This window comes from Pseudophryne corroboree, chromosome 8 (assembly GCF_028390025.1).
Source record: "Pseudophryne corroboree isolate aPseCor3 chromosome 8, aPseCor3.hap2, whole genome shotgun sequence".
NCBI classification, from domain to species: Eukaryota; Metazoa; Chordata; class Amphibia; order Anura; family Myobatrachidae; genus Pseudophryne; species Pseudophryne corroboree.
Genome location: NC_086451.1, coordinates 416,396,785 through 416,421,184, shown reverse-complemented (window position 1 = coordinate 416,421,184; position 24,400 = coordinate 416,396,785). Strand labels below are relative to the sequence as shown.

Here is a 24,400-nt window from a genome sequence, read left to right as displayed (position 1 = left end):
AAAGAGGGCCCCTGCCTTGTAGAGAGGGTGGCTGTACATTAGTAAATGGAGATACTGCTTTTAGTGGAATTCCTGTCTTGGCGCTCCTCCGCAGCGATACACAGATGTCACCTATAGGACGAGCCTAGCTTGCCAGTGACGTGTCTCTTTGCATTACAGTTTACATTGTAGAAGTGCAAAGTATACATTTTATGCATAGTTTCCGTCTGTTAATGGCAATCCCTCATGTTTCTGTGACACTAAATCTGCCTCTTGTTCCCTGTTCGGAATGGAATTCAGAAGTTAGTAAGTGGTCAGAACATTTTGTCAGTGTTTGGGGTTTGGTAACCGTGAGCACGCTTCAGCGGAAACGCTCAGTGGCAGGAAACGTCTGCCTAGCAAGGACAGGCTAGTCTTATGCGAGACGCGGTCTAATTCAACACCTCAAACTGTTAGATACAGCGTCTGCAGCTTCCCGTTGTGCAGGCATGGGGTTAAAAGTGTGCGTGGGAGCCTGCTCACTAGTACTATGAAACAAGGGGCCACTAAATACTGTCCCCACACACATTTTTGGCCTTCCTGTCCTGTATTTTTAAATTCCTTATGTTGCTGATGTTTTCAGCTTGGTTATGTCTTGTGTGCATTCGCTGGACCCTGTCCCAGCCAGGAAGTACTACATCATTCTCACTAACAGAGGCAGAAACCGTACGGTCTGATATTCCACACACACCGCCCTCTACACGGTGAGTGTCTGATGGCACAGAACGGGTGCCTTGGCCTGCGTGAGCTCAGACTTCCTGCCTCTCCTTTACCTTCCGACTGATAAGGTGCTTGCAGAGTTGGAGTCACAGGACTTTACAAGCAGAGTCCGTCCTGTCCTACCCTTCTGCTCTAGATTTTATTAGGTACTGTATTTGTTACACGCGGGCCAGGGAGCAGCCGTTGTGCTGCTGGGCCCGTTCCTGCTTGCCATACGGTTTAGCCAGTGAAAGGTCAGGCCCTTGCACCCTCGTGTAACATTCTTCTAAAGATGGTGAACTTGTGAGGGCAGAGTTTCCTGTGACCTTCTTTCATTGTGCTATTTCCCAGTGTCTGGATAATGATGTGCCTAGCAGGGGTGCGCACGGACCAGTGAGGAGTCTGTGGATTCAGTCTTTTAACAGACTGCAGCTTTGCCACATTCATGGGAATCTTCTTGTGTAGATGATTGGCTGATTTCACGACCTGCCTGTGCCACATTCTTCCACGATGAGCTAATGCCAGCCACTCTAGTCGGCCGGCGGCAGTAAGGGTGGGGGACAGCTGTCCTTCTCCAGTGCCCTTACATCATTGCCCTCTCTCCTTACCTGATAAACAGTCTGCGAGTCAACAATGCACCTCTAATAAACTACCCACCAGAGAAGGATTAACAGGAGATTGTTGCTGTGTCAGATGCCCTTCACCACTGCCAGCCAGCTCCTTTTATCTGTCTTCCATTACAAGCTACTGTTTAGCCCACTGCACACGGGCTGACCATTACCCTGTAAACTTTCTGCCATTGAGAAAGCAAACGTGTGGCTCTCTGATGTGGTACAAATAGTACAAGCACAACTTGTCGGCAAGACCCTCTTAATTCACCTCTGTAGACTGGTAATGAAGAGTCCTCTTAGAACTACATTTCATTGTAGCAGTTCCTATACAGAGTCGGTCTGTCGCATATCAAATTAATCAGTGCAGTCTTGGGAGTTTGTTTTGTTGCGCCGTATTGCGATGAAGTTGCACATTCAGGTGGAAAAGACAGACGTACGGGACCTAGTGTGCTGAGACGGTGTGTTTGGCGTGACTGTAGCAATAGTGTATGCGTACACCTCCGAATTTACTGATTGGAACCCTTACAGCGGTGTAGATGACCGGACAGCAATAACTTATTAGTGTGTTTTGAAAGTCTAGATAACTAGTAATCAGAGTTTAGTGTGTTTCCAGGGCTCATCCTAGTGGGTTCCTGCTATATCAGGGGTGGCCAACCAGTCAGAGGGAAAGAGCCCAAAATATCAGTCGTCTAGACAGTCAATATCATGAGCACAAAAAAAGGGGGAGTCCTAACTGGGACAAGGCCACGCCCCATTTTCGTGCGCCCGCCTTCAGTCGGACATTTTGTAGGAGCATGACCATGTGTCACACCCCCGTTTAGTCACACTGGTGGTAAGAAACACAAACAATACAGATCCACATAAAGTACACTGAAAGAAGCCAGCCTCCCACGCTTCATTCTATGCCTCTTGGCATCCCACCTGTGCCTCGCGGCCTGCCGCCCCTCTGCACTCTGTGCCTCGCGGCCTGCCGCCCCTCTGCACTCTGTGCCTCGCGGCCTGCCGCCCCTCTGCACTCTGTGCCTCGCGGCCTGCCGCCCCTCTGCACTCTGTGCCTCGCGGCCTGCCGCCCCTCTGCACTCTGTGCCTCGCGGCCTGCCGCCCCTCTGCACTCTGTGCCTCGCGGCCTGCCGCCCCTCTGCACTCTGTGCCTCGCGGCCTGCCGCCCCTCTGCACTCTGTGCCTCGCGGCCTGCCGCCCCTCTGCACTCTGTGCCTCGCGGCCTGCCGCCCCTCTGCACTCTGTGCCTCGCGGCCTGCCGCCCCTCTGCACTCTGTGCCTCGCGGCCTGCCGCCCCTCTGCACTCTGTGCCTCGCGGCCTGCCGCCCCTCTGCACTCTGTGCCTCCCTGTGTCCTCACCCTTTATCTTTCCCCAGTCTGGTAGCCGCCCTCACCTGTATATGACAATGAGCAGACGGACAGTGAGGCTTCCTAAAGCAGACTTTGTGCCTGTCATACACAGGTGAGGGCGGCCCCCCAAGAGGGAGAAAAGGTATACTGTGTGCCGGGATCCCAACAACCGGTATACTGAATACCACCCTTCTTGCTCGGCTACCTGCTACAACTCTTAGGAAGCCCAGGCCGCAGTGGCATGGACAAACAAGGAAGGAATGCCGCCAGTGTCGTGAGCATCACATCGCAGAACATCACAGACAGGACCAAGTGATTGGTCATGGGGGGGCGGGGGGTTTATGAGGTTGGCGCAGTCAATTTAGAAATCTCTATTAGCGTCATCAGTGTCGGGAGTGTGAGTGGGAGCCGCGTCAAATTAGAGATCCGCATGCTGGGATGATATATGATGAGGCCGCTCATGTTAAACGTTACAGCACTGGATGACTAGCTGATCAGACAGGTAATAATCCCAGCATTCTGTTTTGGCTGCTTACACCTCTGTTGTCCTGCACTGTAACCTAAGACCATCAGTTATACAGAAATCCTTCCCACAATAAGCAATCATTACTGCACATTTCCTTGTATCTGCCAGATATGGGATAGGAGGAAGGGGGGGGGTGATGTAGCGGGGGTGTAGTGCTGCCGTCTTTCAGCATTAAGCTGTTTCTGCATGTCCAGTTTGGCCTGATCCCAGTAGTCCTACCCAGCCACACCTCACACAGTGAGTGGACAAGTAGTCCCAGCTCTGTATATTCTGCAGACTGGCTGTTACATTGCAGACCTGCCGAACTTCACTTCTCTAATGAAGTGACCTCTTCTGTGCCACAATGTCTCTCCTTTCTGTCTTTATAACAACTGGCCCACTTCTGGGTGCATGGGCTGCAAAATGGTTATTCAGTCACAAAGATACGCTCCAGTGTAAAGGTATGAAGGTGTGCTCCATAGCAATAACCACAGGTCATAAATCCCGTCTAGTGCTGGGGAGTTGGCTCTCTGTAGTACAGGCAGTAGCTGTGGCTTAGCAATCACATGATATTGGCAGGATCCAGTCATTAGGTCGACAGTAAGTCGACACTGTCTAGGTTGACCACTATTGGTCATGACAAAAGGCCGACATGAGTTTTTCACTTTTTTTCTTCATTTTATTAAACTTTCATACTTTGCGATCCACGTGGACTACAATTGGGAACAGTAACCTTGTCCGAAGCGTGGCGAGCAAAGCGGTGCACTAATTGGGGTTCCCTGTCACTGTACGGAGTAAACGACACCAAAAAAGTGAATAAAATCAGGTTGACTTTTTCTCATGTCGACCTACTTACGGTCGACCTAGTCACTGTCGACCTAAGTCTAATCTACCTAACATACCACACCCATTAGTGGCTGCTTTGCTGACTGTTGGTTCTGATACACCGTACAGTGATGCAAGAGATCATCTGACAGAGGGTCTCACCAGCCAGGTGAGCAGGCTAGGCGTGGCAGTCAGCATTGAGTGTACAGGACAAGTCCTTGCATACAGAGCGCAGGGTGTGTACACAAGAGGATTTACTTGTATCTGCTGCCGGTCCACATTCCAAACACCTCACCTGCCCCCTTCTCAAGGACACCCCTCTCCTGCATGTGAGACTATGACCTGAAGGTGCAAGAATGTCCGGAATTAGCCGATTTACGTGCTCTCTCCGGGCTGGGTCCCAGCAAGGGGACAGGGTGTTGTAATTCCCTTCACTGTGGAACAATGGAAATTTCTAATCTGCAGGTGAAAGAATTTGCCAGCACAGTATGAGTAAGTCCCAGCGCCATAGCCTGCGCTGTATGCATGGGTGTCATCATCCGCATATTAATGCAATACAGGGGTGTGCCAGTAGGGTCTCCTATGTAGCACCCTGTGACTGTTTACCTGCTGCATACAGGCATCTCCTAATTATCATGGCGTTTTCACCTCCCTAACCTGGTATCGGAGCGATGTGAAACAAGTATTTCTCTAACGTCCTAGTGGATGCTGGGGACTCCGTAAGGACCATGGGGAATAGACGGGCTCCGAAGGAGACAACGGCACTTTAAGAAAGAATTTAGGTTCTGGTGTGCTCTGGCTCCTCCCTCTATGTCCCTCCTGCAGACCTCAGTTTGAATCTGTGCCCGGACGAGCTGGGTGCTGTTCAGTGAGCTCTTCTGAGCTTGCTGTAAAGAAAGTATTTTGTTAGGTTTTTTTATTTTCAGGGAGCTCTGCTGGCAACAGACTCCCTGCATCGTGGGACTGAGGGGAGAGAAGCAGCCCTACTCTCTGAAGATAGGTCCTGCTTCTTAGGCTACTGGACACCATTAGCTCCAGAGGGATCGTACACAGGATCTCACCCTCGTCGTCCGATCCCAGAGCCGCGCCGCCGTCCCCCTCGCAGAGCCGGAAGACAGAAGCCGGGTGAAAGAAGCAAGAAGACTTTGAGATCGGCGGCAGAAGACTCCAGTCTTCACTGAGGTGGCGCACAGCACTGCAGCTGTGCGCCATTGCTCCCACACACACTCACATACTCCGGTCACTGTAAGGGTGCAGGGCGCAGGGGGGGGCTCCCTGGGCAGCAATTAAGGACCTCTTTGGCAAAAAGTTGCATATATACAGTTGGGCACTGTATATATGTATGAGCCCCCGCCATAAATTGTATATTAAAGCGGGACAAAAGCCCGCCGCTGAGGGGGTGGGGCTTCTTCCTCAGCACTCACCAGCGCCATTTTTCTCCACAGCTCCGCTGAGAGGAAGCTCCCCAGGCTCTCCCCTGCAGATACACGGTAGAAGAGGGTAAAAAGAGAGGGGGGGGGGCACATAATTTGGCGCAAAAATCAATATAACAGCGGCTACTGGGTTAACATTAAGTTACTGTTATTCCTGGGTTATATAGCGCTGGGGTGTGTGCTGGCATACTCTCTCTCTGTCTCTCCAAAGGGCCTTGTGGGGGAACTGTCTTCAAAAAGAGCATTCCCTGTGTGTGTGGTGTCGGTGCGCTTGTGTCGACATGTTTGACGAGGAAGGCTATGTGGAAACAGAGCGGGAGCAAATGAATGTGGTGTCTCCGCCGACGGCGCCGACACCTGATTGGATGGATATGTGGAAGGTTTTAAATGATAATGTAAATTCCTTGCATAAAAGGTTGGATAAAACTGAAACCTTAGGACAGTCAGGGTCTCAGAAGCGCCCACTATCCCAAATTGTTGACACAGATACCGACATGGATTCTGACTCCAGTGTCGATTACGATGATGCAAAGTTACAGCCTAAATTGGCTAAATCCATCCGTTATATGATTATAGCAATTAAGGATGTGTTGCACATCACAGAGGAAACCCCAGTCCCAGACAAGAGGGTTCATATGTACGGTGAAAAAAGGCAGGAGGTGACCTCCCCCCCCCCCCCCCCCTTCACACGAGCTAAATGAGTTATGTGAAAAGGCTTGGGAATCTCCAGATAAAAAACTGCAGATTTCCAAACTGATGCTTATGGCGTATCCTTTCCCGCCAACAGACAGGTTACGCTGGGAATCCTCCCCTAGGGTGGACAAAGCTTTTACACGCTTATCCAAGAGGGTAGCCCTGCCGTCACAGGATACGGCCACCCTAAAAGATGCTGCTGATAGAAAGCAAGAGGGTACCCTGAAGTCCATTTATACACATTCAGGTACCTTACTAAGGCCGGCCGGCAATTGCGTCGACCTGGGTGTGTAGTGCGGTAGCAGCATGGACGGATACCTTATCTGAGGAACTTGATAACTTAGACAAGCATACTATATTAATGACCCTGGGGCATACAAAAGACGCTGTCCTATATATGAGAGATGCTCAAAGAGACATTAGCCTACTGGGCTCTAGAATAAATGCTATGTCGATTTCTGCCAGAAGGGTCCTGTGGACTCTGCAATGGACAGGTGATGCCGACTCAAAAAGGCACATGGAGGTTTTACCTTACAAGGGTGAGGAATTGTTTGGGGAGGGTCTCTCGGACCTGGTCTCCACAGCTACTGCTGGAAAGTCAATTTTTTGCCATGTTTCCTCACAACCTAAGAAAGCACCGTATTACCAAATGCAGTCCTTTCGATCACAAAAAGGCAAGAAAGTTCCGAGGTGCATCCTTTCTTGCCAGAGGCAGGGGCAGAGGAAGAAAGCTGCACAACGCAGCTAGTTCCCAGGAACAGAAGTCCTCCCCGGCTTCCACTAAATCCACCGCATGACGCTGGGGTTCCACAGGCGGAGCCAGGCCCGGTGGGGGCGGGTCTCTGAAATTTCACCCACAAGTGGGTTCACTCCCAGTTGGATCCCTGGGCAATAGAAATTGTGTCTCAGGGATACAAGCTGGAATTCGAAGAGATGCCCCCTCACCGATACCTCATATCGGTCCTGCCAGCTTCCCCCTTAGAGAGGGAAATAGTGTTAGCTGCAATTCACAAATTGTATCTTCAACAGGTGGTGGTCAAGGTTCCCCTCCTTCAACAAGGAAAGGGTTATTATTCGACCATGTTTGTGGTACCGAAACCCGACGGTTCGGTCAGACCCATATTGAATTTAAAATCCCTGAACATATACCTGAAAAGGTTCAAGTTCAAGATGGAATCGCTCAGAGCGGTCATCGCAAGCCTGGAAGCGGGGGATTTTATGGTGTCTCTGGACATAAAGGATGCATACCTTCATGTCCCCATTTATCCACCTCATCAGGCGTACCTCAGATTTGTGGTACAGGATTGTCATTACCAGTTTCAGACGTTGCCGTTTGGTCTATCCACGGCACCGAGAATATTTACCAAGGTAATGGCGGAGATGATGGTACTCCTGCGGAAGCAAGGGGTCACCATTATCCCATACTTAGACGATCTCCTCATAAAGGCGAGGTCAAGAGAGCAGTTGCTGATCAGCGTAGCACGCTCTCTGGAAGTGTTTACGACAACACGGCTGAATTCTAAATATTCCAAAGTCGCAGTTGATTCCTACGACTCGTCTGCCTTTCCTGGGCATAATTCTGGACACAGACCAGAAGAGGGTTTATCTCCCGATGGAGAAGGCTCAGGAACTCATGACACTGGTCAGAAAACTATTGAAGCCAAAACAGGTGTCTGTGCATCACTGCACCCGAGTCCTGGGAAAGATGGTGGCATCATACGAGGCCATTCCCTTCGGCAGGTTCCATGCGAGGACCTCTCAATGGGATCTACTGGACAAATGGTCCGGATCACATCTTCAGATGCATCGGTTAATCACCCTATCCCCCAGGGCCAGGGTGTCTCTCCCGTGGTGGCTGCAGAGTGCTCACCTCCTCGAGGGCTGCAGATTCGGCATTCAGGACTGGGTCCTGGTGACCACGGCTGCAAGCCTCCGAGGGTGGGGGGCAGTCACACAGGGAAGAAATTTCCAAGGTCTGTGGTCAAGTCAGGAGACTTGCCTTCACATCAACATCCTGGAACTAAGGGCCATATACAACGCCCTACGCCAAGCGGAGTCCCTACTTCGCGACCAACCGGTTCTGATTCAGTCAGACAACATCACCGCAGTGGCTCATGTAAACCGCCATGGCGGCACAAGGAGCAGGGTGGCGATGGTAGAAGCCACCAGAATTCTTCGCTGGGCGGAGAATCACATAAGCGCACTGTCAGCAGTGTTCATTCCGGGAGGGGACAACTGGGAAGCAGACTTCCTCAGCAGGCACGACCTCCACCCGGGAGAATGGGGACTTCATCAAGAAGTCTTCACGCAGGTTGCAAGTCGGTGGGAACTGCCACAGGTGGACATGATGGCATCCCGCCTCAACAAAAAGCTACAGAAGTATTGCGCCAGGTCAAGAGACCCTCAAGCGATAGCTGTGGACGCACTGGTGACGCCGTGGGTGTTCCAGTCGGTCTATGTATTTCCTCCTCTTCCTCTCATACCCAAGGTGCTGAGAATCATAAGAAAAAGAGGAGCGAGAACAATACTCATTGTTCCAGATTGGCCAAGAAGGACTTGGTATCCAGATCTGCAAGAAATGCTCTGAGGACCCGTGGCCTCTGCCTCTAAGACAGGACCTGTTGCAACAGGGGCCCTGTCTGTTCCAAGACTTACCGCGGCTGCGTTTGACGGCATGGCGGTTGAACGCCGGATCCTAGCAGAAAAAGGCATTCCGGATGAGGTAATTCCTACGCTGATAAAGGCTAGGAAGGACGTGACGGCTCAACATTATCACCGTATATGGCGAAAATATGTTGCTTGGTGCGAGGCCAGGGATGCCCCTACGGAGGAATTCCAGATGGGCCGTTTCCTTCACTTCCTACAGTCGGGAGTGACTTTGGGCCTAAAATTGGGTTCCATTAAGGTCCAGATTTCGGCCCTGTCCATTTTCTTTCAAAAAGAGCTGGCTTCTCTGCCTGAAGTTCAGACGTTTGTAAAGGGAGTGCTGCATATTCAGCCCCCTTTTGTGCCTCCAGTGGCACCTTGGGATATTAACGTGGTGTTGAGTTTCCTGTAATCACACTGGTTTGAACCACTCAAGTCGGTGGAATTGAAATATCTCACGTGGAAGGTGGTCATGCTACTAGCCTTGGCTTCGGCTAGGCGGGTGTCAGAGTTGGCGGATTTGTCACATAAAAGCCCTTATCTGGTTTTCTATGCGGATAGAGGAGAATTGCAGACCCGCCCACAATTTCTGCCGAAAGTGGTTTCATCTTTTCATATGAACCAACCTATTGTGGTGCCTGTGGCTACTACTGACTTGGAGGATTCCGAGTTACTGGATGTGGTCAGGGCTTTGAAGGTTTATGTAGCCAGAACGGCTAGGGTCAGGAAAACAGAATCTTTGTTTATCCTGTATGCTTCCAACAAGCTTGGTGCGCCTGCTTCAAAGCAGACTATTGCTCGCTGGATCTTTAACACGATTCAGCAGGCTCATTCTGCGGCTGGATTGCCGCTGCCTAAATCAGTTAAGGCCCATTCCACAAGGAAGGTGGGCTCTTCTTGGGCGGCTGCCCGAGGGGTCTTGGCATTACAACTTTGCCGAGCGGCTACTTGGTCAGGTTCAAACACCTTTGCAAGGTTCTACAAGTTTGATACCCTGGCTGAGGAGGACCTTGTGTTTGCTCAATCGGTGCTGCAGAGTCATCCGCACTCTCCCGCCCGTTTTGGAGATTTGGTATAATCCCCATGGTCCTTACGGAGTCCCCAGCATCCACTAGGACGTTAGAGAAAATAAGATTTTACTTACCGGTAAATCTACTTCTCGTAGTCCGTAGTGGATGCTGGGCGCCCGTCCCAAGTGCGGACTTTTTCTGCAATACTTGTATATAGTTCTTGCTGCAATAAGGGCTATGTTATTGTTGCATCAGGGTTGAACTGATGCTCTGTTGTTGTTCATACTGTTGACTGGGTAAGTTTATCACAAGTTATACGGTGTGATTGGTGTGGCTGGTATGAGTCTTGCCCTGGATTTCCAAAATCCTTTCCTTGTACTGTCCGCTCTTCCGGGCACGGTTTCTTTAACTGAGGTCTGGAGGAGGGACATAGAGGGAGGAGCCAGAGCACACCAGAATCTAAATTCTTTCTTAAAGTGCCCATGTCTCCTGCGGAGCCCGTCTATTCCCAATGGTCCTTACGGAGTCCCCAGCATCCACTACGGACTACGAGAAATAGATTTACCGGTAAGTAAAATCTTATTATCCCTGAATGAGACTCTCGCGGCCTGGCCCATATTTAAATATACATTACTGTATAAGAGAGAGTTCCAACATTTTAAATGTTGCAAAGTGTGAGTACTATGGAAAAGGACGCCCCGTTCTGATGCAGGGGATTGAAATAAAACATTACAGAATTTCCAAGGTGAATCTGACATTCTGTATGCAAAGATCCATGTAAATAAATGCATACACTACTATTGCTTTGTTTACAGATGCGATGAAGCCAAATAAATTGTAGTTGGTGTTGAGTCCTGGCATGGGGAGGGGGGGGGTAGGGGTGCGCAGGGAGTATTGTGCTAGCTGTGAGCAATAATTGCGCGCCTATTTCTGGAGCGGTGAGTCAGTGCGAGGGGGGGACCTCAGGAAGTGACCCAGATATGTTTTTCTTACTCAAAATTTCTGGGCTGACACCTGATTCCTGCTCTGTGATGGAAGTTACACCCCTGGGCTCTGCCCAGCTGGCATATCTTTGGGTGGTGCCGTGTCATAAGACTGTCATTCCTTGTCATGCATGTGTTCGGAGACCTGTCTACTACTCGCAGCTCTGCACAACGTTGTGAATCATCCATTCTTTGCTGTGTGCTCAGTTTGCTAGTGTTATAATTTACCCGACTGTTCGCAGTTATGTAATTAAGGATGACAGGCCATCTCCAGTTTCGGGGAGTTGTGACCTCTGCGGAAGGGCTGCCTTCCATGCTCTACTGAACTGTATCGCTATGGTGGGAACGTAATAAAGTCCATGCTTGCAAACCTGCAGCTTTTTCTCCCATTTATGCCGGGTAATTTAAAGTCATCCTGGTTTTCTTTTAAGGGGCAAGTTGTTTCTAAACTGACTGGTCGCTATTCAGTTGTTTTGCACGACCAGCCCTAAGGCTGCACTTATAGCAGATTTCTGCTCTCACACTCCTGAGGTGAGAGCAGTTACCTGCGTAAGGTAGGGCTTCAGTGCTTGTTTCGCAGTTACTACAGCGCACCTGACACTTATCACCGGAGAAGCCGCTTCATGCGGAAAATACCACGCACTTGAGTGCCGGAAAAGGGAATTTATTCCCGGAAGCTAATTCCCGACCAACAATTGAATCGCCCTCTTAAAGTTACTTTTGAAAAATCTGTCCCAATTATTACCCCACACACACCTGCAGTTGTATTGCCTCGTGCATGTTGCCTTATAGCGCACACCTGCGAGTCGTCGCTATATCGTTTTATACATTTGGCACAGACGTTGCTCACTTGGCGGATTCCTCCCTTTGCATTGTAAGGCTAATCCTTGGACTTCTCAGTTACACTTGCTCTCCGTTATTTGGGGAGCAGGGACTTTGCCGGGTTAAACAGGTGGTTCACATTTGTTCACTTATACCTGGTAGGGCGATGGGATCATCTCTCTTCAAGAGATAAGATAAAGGATCCCCTGCAAGACCTCAGCAGTGTAATATTGCAATATAGGAATGTCATTATAGGCACGACAGCTCCGCCGTGGGATACAGAAGGAGGGAAACACTTTTGTCTAGTGGGCACTCTAGAATGTCATGTTTCTGAGGAGTCTAACATTGAATGTAGTGCACAATTAAAGCCAAAAGGCATGTGTGGCCTCGGAGACTGGCTGACAGATTATGAATCACGGCTAATCTGCATCCAGCCAAACTGTAGCAGCAGCGTGTTATGTTTTCTCTTACAACAATACATGTGTATGATGTATGTGTGTAATCTTATATGCTCTTTGTATGATGTTCCTCTGCCGGCACTCCTTAATTCAGTATCAGATATACAGATTATATAGTTTGTGTGTACTACAGATGTGTCCTCTTAGAGCTAGCCGCAATATGCCATACACCGCGAGATGCCTGGCGTGAGTGAGCCGCCAGTTCCCGGGCAGCTCTGCTAACGTCCGTTTTTGTTTTTCTTTTCTGTTATTTTTTTTTGGTTGCTGAAAATGCATCCGATTTGCATTGCTGCACGAATAAGGCACACAAGCAGACTCCGCTTATTAAAATGATATGCTGCATGCCTATATTCTGTGTGCGACTGCTGCTGTATCTGCATATGAAATGCAACGTTCTAGAATGTAAGCTCTCACGAGCAGGGTCCTCTTCCCTCATGTGCTTATCCTTTCTTACTTTAATAATCTTCAACTGCACCAATTCCAGCAGTCTTCTGCCACCTGATACTTATTCCAGTGTCATCTGCTGATGTAACTATGTTTATTTACCCTGTACTTGTCCTATACTGTCATCAACTGTAAGTTGCTGTTTTCCGGTTTGATTATTTGTTTATGTACTCTGTAATTTGGTGCTGCGGAACCCTTGTGGCGCCATATAAATAAAGGAATAATAATAATAATAAAACGTTCGTGTTTTCCTGGGTAATACAGCCAGTCGCACACAGAATATAGGCAAGCCGCATATAATTTTGATCAGCAGAGTCTCCTTGAATGAAGCGAAAGACACATTTTGGGGAAGAAATGCACAAAAAGATGCAGTGTTAGTAATCGCGCTCACTACTAGGCGTGACTAGAAGGGCTGTGTAACGTGACTGCAACGAGGATGTAGGAGGACACATCTGTAGCTTCTCCCTACATTTGTGTTATACACTGTTTTCACCATTTAGTCCTAAAATGCTCTATTTACATAGGTTTTTTAATAAAAAAAAATAATTTCCCTTCTCCCAGTGATGGGTTAAAGACACACCAATCTTAGAAGCTGTAGTGCTACCTGTCCTGTTTGCCTTACATTGAGCTTTTCTTCTTTCCATAGACTTTCACTGCGTGGTGTAATTCGCACCTGAGGAAGGCCGGCACTCAGATTGAGAATATAGATGAGGATTTCCGCGATGGGTTAAAGCTCATGTTACTCCTGGAAGTTATATCGGGTGAGTTACATACGCCGGCCCTGCAGGCATGTTGATGCTATGAAAACATCCGTAAATGAGTAATGGCTGCCTGACCCTAAGAAAATGATTCAATTGTTTGTGCTGCCAGGCAGTAGTTACTGAGCACACATTACTCGTTGCTCCCAAATGCACTGAGGCGCCCCCTGCTGGGTGTCTATACGAATGGGCACCTAAGGGAGCAATTTCATTGTTTCTCCGTTCAGGCGTCCATTAATATTTAACGTGCCTGAAAGCACTGGGTATAGCCGCACAAAGCAGCTAAATCCATCTAATGTTCTTGTTTGGTCCCCTAAATTCCTGGTTTTGGCGTTTTGGGTGGCAAAAATACAGACTTTTCACACTTTTTTTTTTCTATCTAACGTCCTAGTGGATGCTGTGGACTCCGTAAGGACCATGGGGAATAGACGGGCTCCGCAGGAGACATGGGCACTTAAAGAAAGAATTTAGATTCTGGTGTGCTCTGGCTCCTCCCTCTATGTCCTTCCTCCAGACCTCAGTTTGAATCTGTGCCCGGACGAGCTGGGTGCTTTTCAGTGAGCTCTCCTAAGCTTGCTGTGAGAAAGTAGTTTGTCAGGTTTTTTATTTTCAGGGAGCTCTGCTGGCAACAGACTCCCTGCATCGTGGGACAGAGGGGAGAGAAGCAGCCCTACTCTCTGAAGCTAGGTCCTGCTTCTTAGGCAACTGGACACCATTAGCTCCAGAGGGATCGTACACAGGATCTCACCCTCGTCGTCCGATCCCAGAGCCGCGCCGCCGTCCCCCTCGCAGAGCCGGAAGACAGAAGCCAGGTGAGTATGAGAAGCAAGAAGACTTCGAAATCGGCGGCAGAAGACTCCGTTCTTCACTGAGGTAACACACAGCACTGCAGCTGTGCGCCATTGCTCCCACACACCTCACATACTCCAGTCACTGTAAGGGTGCAGGGCGCAGGGGGGGGGGCCCTGGGCAGCATTTGGACCTTTTTTTGGCAAAAGTGAACATATATACAGTTGGGCACTGTATATATGTATGAGCCCCCGCCAAGAAAATACATATTTAAGCGGGACAGAAGCCCGCCGTAGAGGGGGCGGGGCTTCTTCCTCAGCACTCACCAGCGACATTTTTTTTCCACAGCTCCGCTGAGAGGAAGCTCCCCAGGCTCTCCCCTGCAGATACACGGTAGAAGAGGGTAAAAAGAGAGGGGGGCACATAATTAGGCGCAAAAATCAATATAACAGCAGCTACTGGGTTAACATTAAGTTACTGTGTTATTCCTGGGTTTATAGCGCTGGGGTGTGTGCTGGCATACTCTCTCTCTGTCTCTACAAAGGGCCTTGTGGGGGAACTGTCATCAAAAAGGGCATTCCCTGTGTGTGTGGTGTGTCGGTACGCTTGTGTCGACATGTTTGACGAGGAAGGCTATGTGGAAGCAGAGCGCTAGCAAATGAATGTGGTGTCTCCGCCGACGGCGCCGACACCTGATTGGATGGATATGTGGAAGGTTTTAAATGATAATGTTAATTCCTTGCATAAAATGTTGGAAAAAGCTGAAGCCTCAGGACAGTCAGGGTCTCAGCCCGTGCCTGATCCTATGTCGCAGAGGCCGTCAGGGTCTCAGAAGCGCCCACTATCCCAAATTGTTGACACGGATACTGACATGGATTCTGACTCCAGTGTCGATTACGCTGATGCAAAGTTACAGCCTAAATTGGCTAAATCCACCCGTTATAGGATTATAGCAATTAAGGATGTGTTGCACATCACAGAGGAAACCCCAGTCCCTGACAAGAGGGTTCATATGTATGGGGAAAAGAGGCAGGTGGTGACCTTTCCCCCTTCACACGAGCTAAATGAGTTATGTGAAAAGGCTTGGGAATCTCCAGAGAAAAAACTGCAGATTTCCAAACGGATGCTTATGGCGTATCCTTTCCCGCCAACGGACAGGTTACGCTGGGAATCCTCCCCTAGGGTGGACAAAGCTTTAACGCGCTTATCCAAGAAGGTAGCCCTGCCGTCACAGGATATGGCTACCCTCAAAGATGCTGCGGATAGAAAGCAGGAGGGTACCCTGAAGTCCATTTATACACATTCAGGTACCTTACTGATGCCGGCGATCGCGTCAGCCTGGGTGTGTAGTGCTGTGGCAGCATGGACGGACACACTGTCTGAGGAACTTGATACCTTAGACAAGGATACTATATTATTGACCCTGGGGCATATAAAAGACGCTGTCCTATATATGAGAGATGCTCAAAGAGACATTAGTCTACTGGGTTCTAGAATAAATGCTATGTCGATTTATGCCAGAAGGGTCCTGTGGACTCTGCAATGGACAGGCGATGCCGACTCAAAAAGGCACATGGAGGTTTTACCTTACAAGGGTGAGGAATTGTTTGGGGAGGGTCTTTCGGACCTGGTCTCCACAGCTACTGCTGGAAAGTCAAATTTTTTGCCATATGTTTCCTCACAGCCTAAGAAAGCACCGTATTACCAAATGCAGTCCTTTCGATCACAGAAAAGCAAAGTCCGAGGTGCGTCCTTTTTTGCCAGGGGCAGAGGCAGAGGAAAGAAGCTGCACAACACAGCTAGTTCCCAGGAACAGAAGTCCTCCCCGGCTTCCACAAAATCCACCGCATGACGCTGGGGCTTCACAGGCTGAGCTAGGCCCGGTGGGGGCGCGTCTCCGAAATTTCAGCCACAAGTGGGTTCACTCCCAGTTGGATACCTGGGCAATAGATATTGTGTCTCAGGGATACAAGCTGGAATTCGAAGAGATGCCCCCTCACCGATACCTCAAATCGGCCCTGCCAGCTTCCCCCCTCGAGAGGGAAATAGTGTTAGCTGCAATTCACAAATTGTATCTTCAACAGGTGGTGGTCAAGGTTCCCCTCCTTAAACAAGGAAGGGGTTATTATTCGACCATGTTTGTAGTACCGAAACCGGACGGTTCGGTCAGACCCATATTGAATTTAAAATCCCTGAACATGTACCTGAAAAGGTTCCGGTTCAAGATGGAATCGTTGAGAGCGGTCATCGCAAGCCTGGAAGGGGGGGATTTTATGGTCTCTGGACATAAAGGATGCATACCTTCATGTCCCCATTTAGCCACCTCATCAGGCGTACCTCAGATTTGTGGTACAGGATTGTCATTACCAATTTCAGACGTTGCTGTTTGGTCTCTCCACGGCTCCGAGAAGATTTACCAAGGTAATGGCGGAAATTATGGTACTCCTGCGGAAGCAAGGGGTCACAATTATCCCATATTTGGACGATCTCCTCACAAAAGCGAGGTCAAGAGAGCAGTTGCTGATCAGCGTAGCACGTTCTCTGGAAGTGTTACGGCAACACGGCTGGATTCTAAATATTCCAAAGTCGCAGTTGATTCCTACGACTCGTCTGCCTTTCCTGGGCATGATTCTGGACACAGACCAGAAAAGGGTTTATCTTCCGATAGAGAAAGTTCAGGAACTCATGACACTGGTCAGAAACCTATTAAAACCAAAACAGGTGTCAGTGCATCACTGCACTCGAGTCCTGGGAAAGATGGTGGCATCATACGAGGCTATTCCCTTCGGCAGGTTCCATGCGAGGACCTTTCAATGGGATCTACTGGACAAATGGTCCGGATCACATCTTCAGATGCATCGGTTAATCACCCTATCCCACAGGGCCGGGGTGTCTCTCCTGTGGTGGCTGCAGAGTGCTCACCTTCTCGAGGGCCGCAGATTCGGCATACAGGACTGGGTCCTGGTGACCACGGCTGCAAGCCTCCGAGGGTGGGGAGCAGTCACACAGGGAAGAAATTTCCAAGGTCTGTGGTCAAGTCAGGAGACTTGCCTTCACATTAACATCCTGGAACTAAGGGCCATATACAACGCCCTACGTCAAGCGGAGACCCTGCTTCGCGACCAACCGGTTCTGATTCAGTTAGACAACATCACAGCTGTGGCTCATGTAAACCGACAAGGCGGCACAAGGAGCAAGGTGGCAATGGCGGAAGCCACCAGAATTCTTCGCTGGGCGGAGAATCACGTAAGCGCACTGTCAGCAGTGTTCATCCCGGGAGTGTACAACTGGGAAGCAGACTTCCTCAACAGGCACGACCTCCACCCGGGAGAGTGGGGACTTCATCAAGAAGTCTTCACGCAGATTGCAAGTTGGTGGGAACTGCCACAGGTGGACATGATGGCATCCCGCCTCAACAAAAAGCTACTGAGGTATTGTGCCAGGTCAAGAGACCCTCAGACCCTCACCGTGGGTGTTCCAGTCGGTCTATGTATTTCCTCCTCTTCCTCTCATACCCAAGGTGCTGAGAATTCTAAGAAAAAGAGGAGTGAGAACAATACTCATTGTTCCGGATTGGCCAAGAAGGACTTGGTATCCAGATCTGCAAGAAATGCTCACAGAGGAACCGTGGCCTCTACCTCTAAGACAGGACTTGTTGCAACAGGGGCCCTGTCTGTTCCAAGACTTACCGCGGCTGCGTTTGACGGCATGGCGGTTGAACGCCGGATCCTAGCAGAGAAAGGCATTCCGGATGAGGTTATTCCTACGCTGATAATGGCTAGGAAGGACGTGACCGCTCAACATTATCACCGTATATGGCGAAAATATGTTGCTTGGTGTGAGGCCAGGAATGCCCCTACGGAGGAATTCCAGCTGGGCCGTTTCCTTCACTTCCTACAGTCAGGAGTGACTTTGGGCCTAAATTTGGGTTCCATTAAGGTCCAGATTTTGGCCCTATCCATTTTCTTTCAAAAAGAGCTGGCTTCACTGCCCGAAGTTCAGACGTTTGTAAAGGGAGTGCTGCATATTCAACCCCCTTTTGTGCCTCCAGTGGCACCTTGGGATCTTAACGTGGTGTTGAGTTTCCTGAAATCCCACTGGTTTGAACCACTCAAAACGGTGGAATTGAAATATCTCACGTGGAAGGTGGTCATGCTACTAGCCTTGGCTTCGGCTAGGCGTGTGTCAGAATTGGCGGCTTTGTCACCTAAAAGCCCCTATCTGGTTTTCCATGCGGATAGAGCAGAATTGAGGACCCGTCCACAATTCCTGCCGAAAGTGGTTTCATCTTTTCATATAAACCAACCTATTGTGGTGCCTGTGGCTACTACTGACTTGGAGGGTTCCGAGTTGCTTGATGTGGTCAGGGCTTTGAAGGTTTATGTAGCCAGAACGGCTAGGGTCAGGAAAACAGAATCTTTGTTTATCCTGTATGCTTCCAACAAGCTTGGTGCTCCTGCTTCAAACAGACTATTGCTCGCTGGATCTGTAACACGATTCAGCAGGCTCATTCTGCGGCTGGATTGCCGCTGCCAAAATCAGTTAAGGCCCATTCCACTAGGAAGGTGGGCTCTTCTTGGTCGGCTGCCCGAGGGGTCTCGGTATTACAGCTGTGCCGAGCGGCTACTTGGTCAGGTTCAAACACTTTTGCAAAGTTCTTTAAGTTTGATACCCTGGCTGAGGAGGACCTAGTGTTTGCTCAATCGGTGCTGCAGAGTCATCCGCACTCTCCCGCCCGTTTTGGGAGCTTTGGTATAATCCCCATGGTCCTTACGGAGTCCCCAGCATCCACTAGGACGTTAGAGAAAATAAGATTTTACTTACCGGTAAATCTATTTCTCGTAGTCCGTAGTGGATGCTGGGCTCCCGTCCCAAGTGCGGACTTCTTCTGCAATACTTATATATAGTTATTGCTGCAATAAGGGTTATGTTATAGTTGCATCAAGGTTGTACTGATGCTCTGTTGTTTATACTGTTGACTGGGTAAGTTTATCACAAGTTATACGGTGTTATTGGTGTGGCTGGTATGTATCTTGCCCTGGATTTCCAAAATCCTTTCCTTGTACTGTCAGCTCTTCCGGGCACAGTTTCTCTAACTGAGGTCTGGAGGAGGGACATAGAGGGAGGAGCCAGAGCACACCAGAATCTAAATTCTTTCTTAAAGTGCCCATGTCTCCTGCGGAGCCCGTTTATTCCCCATGGTCCTTACGGAGTCCCCAGCATCCACTACGGACTACGAGAAATAGATTTACCGGTAAGTAAAATCTTGTTTATTTTTCTCTAACGTCCTAGTGGATGCTGGGGACTCCGTAAGGACCATGGGGAATAGACGGGCTCTGCAGGAGACTGGGCACTCTAAGAAAGAATTAGTACTACTGGTGTGCACTGGCTCCTCCCTCTATACCCCTCCTCCAGACCTCAGTTAGAATCTGTGCCTGGAAGGAGCTGGGTGCATTTTAGTGAGCTCTCCTGAGCTTGCTATTAAGAAAATATTTTAGTTAGGTTTTTATTTTCAGAGCGCTTCTGCTGGCAACAGACTCTCTGCTATGTGGGACTGAGGGGAGAGAAGCAAACCTACTAACTGCGGCTAGGTTGCGCTTCTTAGGCTACTGGACACCATTAGCTCCAGAGGGTTCGAACACAGGAACTTAACCTTGGTCGTCCTTTCCCGGAGCCGCGCCGCCGTCCCCCTCGCAGAGCCAGAAGACAGAAGCCGGCGGATGAAGCAAGAAGACGTCAAAATCGGCGGCAGAAAACTCCTGTCTTCACATGAGGTAGCGCACAGCACTGCAGCTGTGCGCCATTGCGCCCACATTAACCCACACACTCCGGTCACTGTAGGGTGCAGGGCGCAGGGGGGGGCGCCCTGGGCAGCAATTGAGTACCTCCTGGCAAAAGCAGCATATATACAGCTGGGCACTGTATATATGCATGAGCCCTCGCCATTTTTTACACCAAATCGCGGGACAGAAGCCCGCTGCTGAGGGGGAGGGGCTTCTTCCTCAGCACTCGCCAGCGCCATTTTCTCTCCACAGCTCCGCTGAGAGGAAGCTCCCCAGGCTCTCCCCTGCAGACTCACTGTAGAAAGAGGGTAAAAAGAGAGGGGGGGCACACAAATTTAGCGCAATAATCATATATACAGCAGCTACTGGGTAAACACTAAGTTACTGTGTGATTCCTGGGTCATATAGCGCTGGGGTGTGTGCTGGCATACTCTCTCTCTGTCTCTCCAAAAGGCCTTGTGGGGGTCCTGTCCTCATAGAGCATTCCCTGGGTGTGTGGTGTGTCGGTACGCTTGTGTCGACATGTTTGACGAGGAGGGCTATGTGGAGGCAGAGCAGATGAATGAGGGGTCCCCGCCGACGGCGCCGACACCTGATTGGATGGATATGTGGAAGGTGTTAAATGATAATGTAAACTCCTTGCATAAAAGGTTGGATAAAGCTGAAGCCTTGGGACAGTCGGGGTCTCAGCCCATGCCTGATCCTACAGCGCAGAGGCCGTCAGGGTCTCAGAAGCGCCCACTATCCCATATTGTTGACACAGATATCGACACGGATTCTGACTCCAGTGGCGATGATGCTAAATTGCAGCCTAAAATGGCTAAAGCCATCCGCTACATGATTGTAGCTATGAAGGATGTATTGCACATATCAGAGGTAAACCCTGTCCCTGACGAGGGTTTATATGTTTGGGGAGAAAAAACAAGATGTGACGTTTCCCCCTTCACATGAGTTAAATGAGTTATGTGAAAAAGCTTGGGATTCTCCTGATAGGAAAGTGCTGATTTCCAAAAGGTTACTTATGGCGTACTCCTTCCCGCCAATGGACAGGATGCGCTGGGACTCCTCCCCTAGGGTAGACCAAGCTCTGACACGCTTATCTAAGAAGGTGGCCCTGCCGTCACAGGATACGGCCTCCCTAAAGGATCCTGCGGATAGGAAGCAGGAAGGTATCCTGAAGTCTGTTTATACACATTCAGGTACCATACATGGAGGTTTTACCCTACAAGGGTGAGGAATTGTTTGGGGACGGTCTCTCGGACCTAGTTTCCACAGCTACAGCTGGGAAGTCAAATTTTTTGCCATATATTCCCTCACAGCCTAAGAAAGCACCGTATTACCAAATGCAGTCCTTTCAATCACAAAAAGGCAAGAAAGTCCGAGGTGCGTCCTTTCTTGCCAGAGGCAGGGGTAGAGGAAAGAAGCTGCACCATACAGCTAGTTCCCAGGAACAGAAGTCCTCCCCGGCTTCTACTAAGTCCACCGCATGACGCTGGGGCTCCACAGGTGGAGCCGGAAGCTGTGGGGGCGCGTCTCCGAAAATTCAGCCACCAGTGGGTTCGTTCACAGGTGGATCCCTGGGCTATACAGATTGTGTCTCAGGGATATAAGCTGGAATTCGAAGTGATGCCCCCTCACCGTTACCTAAAATCAGCCCTGCCTGCTTCCCCCATAGAAAGGGAAGTAGTGTTAGTGGCAATTCACAAATTATATCTCCAGCAGGTGGTGGTACAGGTTGCCCTCCCTCAACAGGTAAGGGGTTACTATTCCACAATGTTTGTGGTTCCGAAACCGGACGGTTCGGTCAGACCCATATTGAATTTTAAATTCCTGAACATTTACCTGAAAAGGTTCAAATTCAAGATGGAATTGCTCAGAGCGGTCATTGCAAGCCTGGAAGAGGGGGATTTTATGGTGTCTCTGGACATAAAGGATGCTTACCTGCATGTCCCCATTTATCCACCTCATCAGGAGTACCTCAGATTTGTGGTACAGTACTGTCATTACCAATTCCAGACGTTGCTGTTTGGTCTATCCACGGCACCGAGAATATTTATCAAGGTAATGGCGGAAATGATGGTGCTCCTTCGAAAGCAGGGTGTCACAGTTATCCCATACTTGGACGATCTCCTCATAAAGGCGAGGTCCAGAGAGCAGTTGCTGTTCAGCGTAGCACACTCTCAGGAAGTGTTGCAACAGCACGGCTGGATTTTGAATATTCCAAAGTCGCAGCTGATCCCTACGACTCGTCTGCCCTTCCTGGGCATGATTCTGGACACGGACCAGAAAAAGGTGTTTCTCCCGGCGGAGAAGGCTCAGGAGCTCGTGAACTCTTAAAACCAAAACAGGTGTCGGTGCATCACTGCACGCGAGTCCTGGGAAAGATGGTGGCGTCATACGAAGCCATTCCCTTCGGCAGGTTCCATGCGAGGACCTTTCAGTGAGATCTGTTGGACAAGTGGTCCGGATCGCATCTTCAGATGCATCGGCTGATCACCCTATCCCCCAGGGCCAGGGTGTCTCTTCTGTGGTGGCTGCTGAGTGCTCACCTTCTCGAGGGCCGCAGGTTCGGCATACAGGACTGGGTCCTGGTGACCACGGATGCAAGCCTCCGAGGATGGGGGGCAGTCACTCAGGGAAGAAACTTCCAAGGGTTGTGGTCAAGTCAGGAGGCTTGTCTGCACATCAATATCCTGGAACAAAGGGCCATATACAACGCCCTGAGTCAAGTGGAGCCTCTGCTTCGCAACCAACCGGTGCTGATTCAGTCAGACAACATCACCGCAGTGGCTCATGTAAACCGCCAGGGCGGCACAAGAAGCAGGGTAGCGATGGCGGAAGCCACCAGGATTCTTCGTTGGGCAGAGAATCGCGTGCAAGCACTGTCAGCAGTGTTCATTCCGGGAGTGGACAACTGGGAAGCAGACTTCCTCAGCAGGCACGACCTCCACCCGGGAGAGTGGGGACTTCATCAAGAAGTCTTCACACAGATTACAAATTGATGGGAACTGCCACAGGTGGACATGATGGCATCCCGCCTCAACAAAAAGCTACAAAGGTATTGCGCCAGGTCAAGAGACCCTCAGGCGATAGCTGTGGACGCACTAGTAACACCGTGGGTGTTCCAGTCGGTTTATGTGTTTCTTCCTCTACCTCTCATACCCAAGGTGCTGAGAATCGTAAGAAAAAGAGGAGTGAGAACAATACTCATTGTTCCGGATTGGCCAAGAAGGACTTGGTACCCAGAACTGCAAGAAATGCTCACAGAGGACCCATGGCCTCTGCCTCTCAGACAGGATCTGTTGCAACAGGGTCCCTGTCTGTTCCAAGACTTACCGCGGCTGCGTTTGACGGCATGGCGGTTGAACACCGGATCATAGCGGAGAAAGGCATTCCGGATGAAGTTATTCCTACGCTGATAAAGGCTAGGAAGGACGTGACGGCAAAACATTATCACCGTATATGGCGAAAATATGTTGCTTGGTGTGAGGCCAGGAAGGCCCCTACAGAGGAATTCCAGCTCTGCCGGTTCCTGCACTTCCTACAGTCAGGAGTGACTATGGGCTTAAAATTAGGGACCATAAAGGTCCAGATTTCGGCCCTATCCATTTTCTTTCAAAAGGAACTGGCTTCGCTTCCTGAAGTTCAGACGTTTGTAAAGGTAGTGCTGCATATTCAGCCCCCTTTTGTGCCACCAGTGGCACCTTGGGATCTTAACATGGTGTTGAGTTTCCTGAAATCTCACTGGTTTGAGCCACTTAAGACCGTGGAGCTAAAGTATCTCACGTGGAAAGTGGTCATGCTATTTGCCTTAGCTTCGGCTAGGCGTGTGTCAGAATTGGCGGCTTTGTCATGTAAAAGCCCCTATCTGGTTTTCCAGATGGACAGGGCAGAATTACGGACTTGTCCGCAATTTCTGCCGAAGGTGGTGTCATCTTTTCATTTGAACCAACCTATTGTGGTGCCTGCGGCTACTCGTGACTTGGAGGACTCCAAGTTGCTTGATGTAGTCAGGGCTTTGAAGATTTATGTAGCCAGGACAGCTGGAGTCAGGAAAACTGACTCGCTGTTTATCCTGTATGCATCCAACAAGCTGGGTGCTCCTGCTTCAAAGCAGACTATTGCTCGCTGGAACTGTAACACGATTCAGCAGGCTCATTCTGCGGCTGGTTTGCCGCATCCAAAATCAGTGAAAACCCATTCCACAAGGAAAGTGGGCTCTTCTTGGGCTCTTCTTGGGGTTGCCGAGCAGCTATTTGGTCGGGTTCAAACACTTTTGCAAAGTTCTATAAGTTTGATACCCTGGCTGAGGAGGACCTTGTGTTTGCCCATTCGGTGCTGCAGAGTCATCCGCACTCTCCCGCCCGTTTGGGAGCTTTGGTATAATCCCCATGGTCCTTATGGAGTCCCCAGCATCCACTAGGACGTTAGAGAAAATAAGATTTTACTCACCGGTAAATCTATTTCTCGTAGTCCGTAGTGGATGCTGGTCGCCCGTCCCAAGTGCGGACTTTCTGCAATACGTGTATATAGTTATTGCTTAATAAGGGTTATGTTATGTTGGCATCTGTTG

At 49.8% G+C, this 24,400-nt stretch overlaps 1 protein-coding gene across 2 annotated transcripts in view; it reads left to right on the top strand.

Moving 5' to 3' along the window:
• ACTN4 (actinin alpha 4) overlaps window positions 1-24,400 on the top strand; it is an 81,387-nt gene that overhangs the window by 42,796 nt on the left and 14,191 nt on the right. For both annotated transcript variants that reach the window (XM_063937930.1, XM_063937929.1), the window contains exon 2: window positions 13,144-13,258. In XM_063937930.1, coding sequence (XP_063794000.1) covers window positions 13,144-13,258 — 115 coding nt within the window. The remainder of the gene's footprint in view (window positions 1-13,143; window positions 13,259-24,400) is intronic.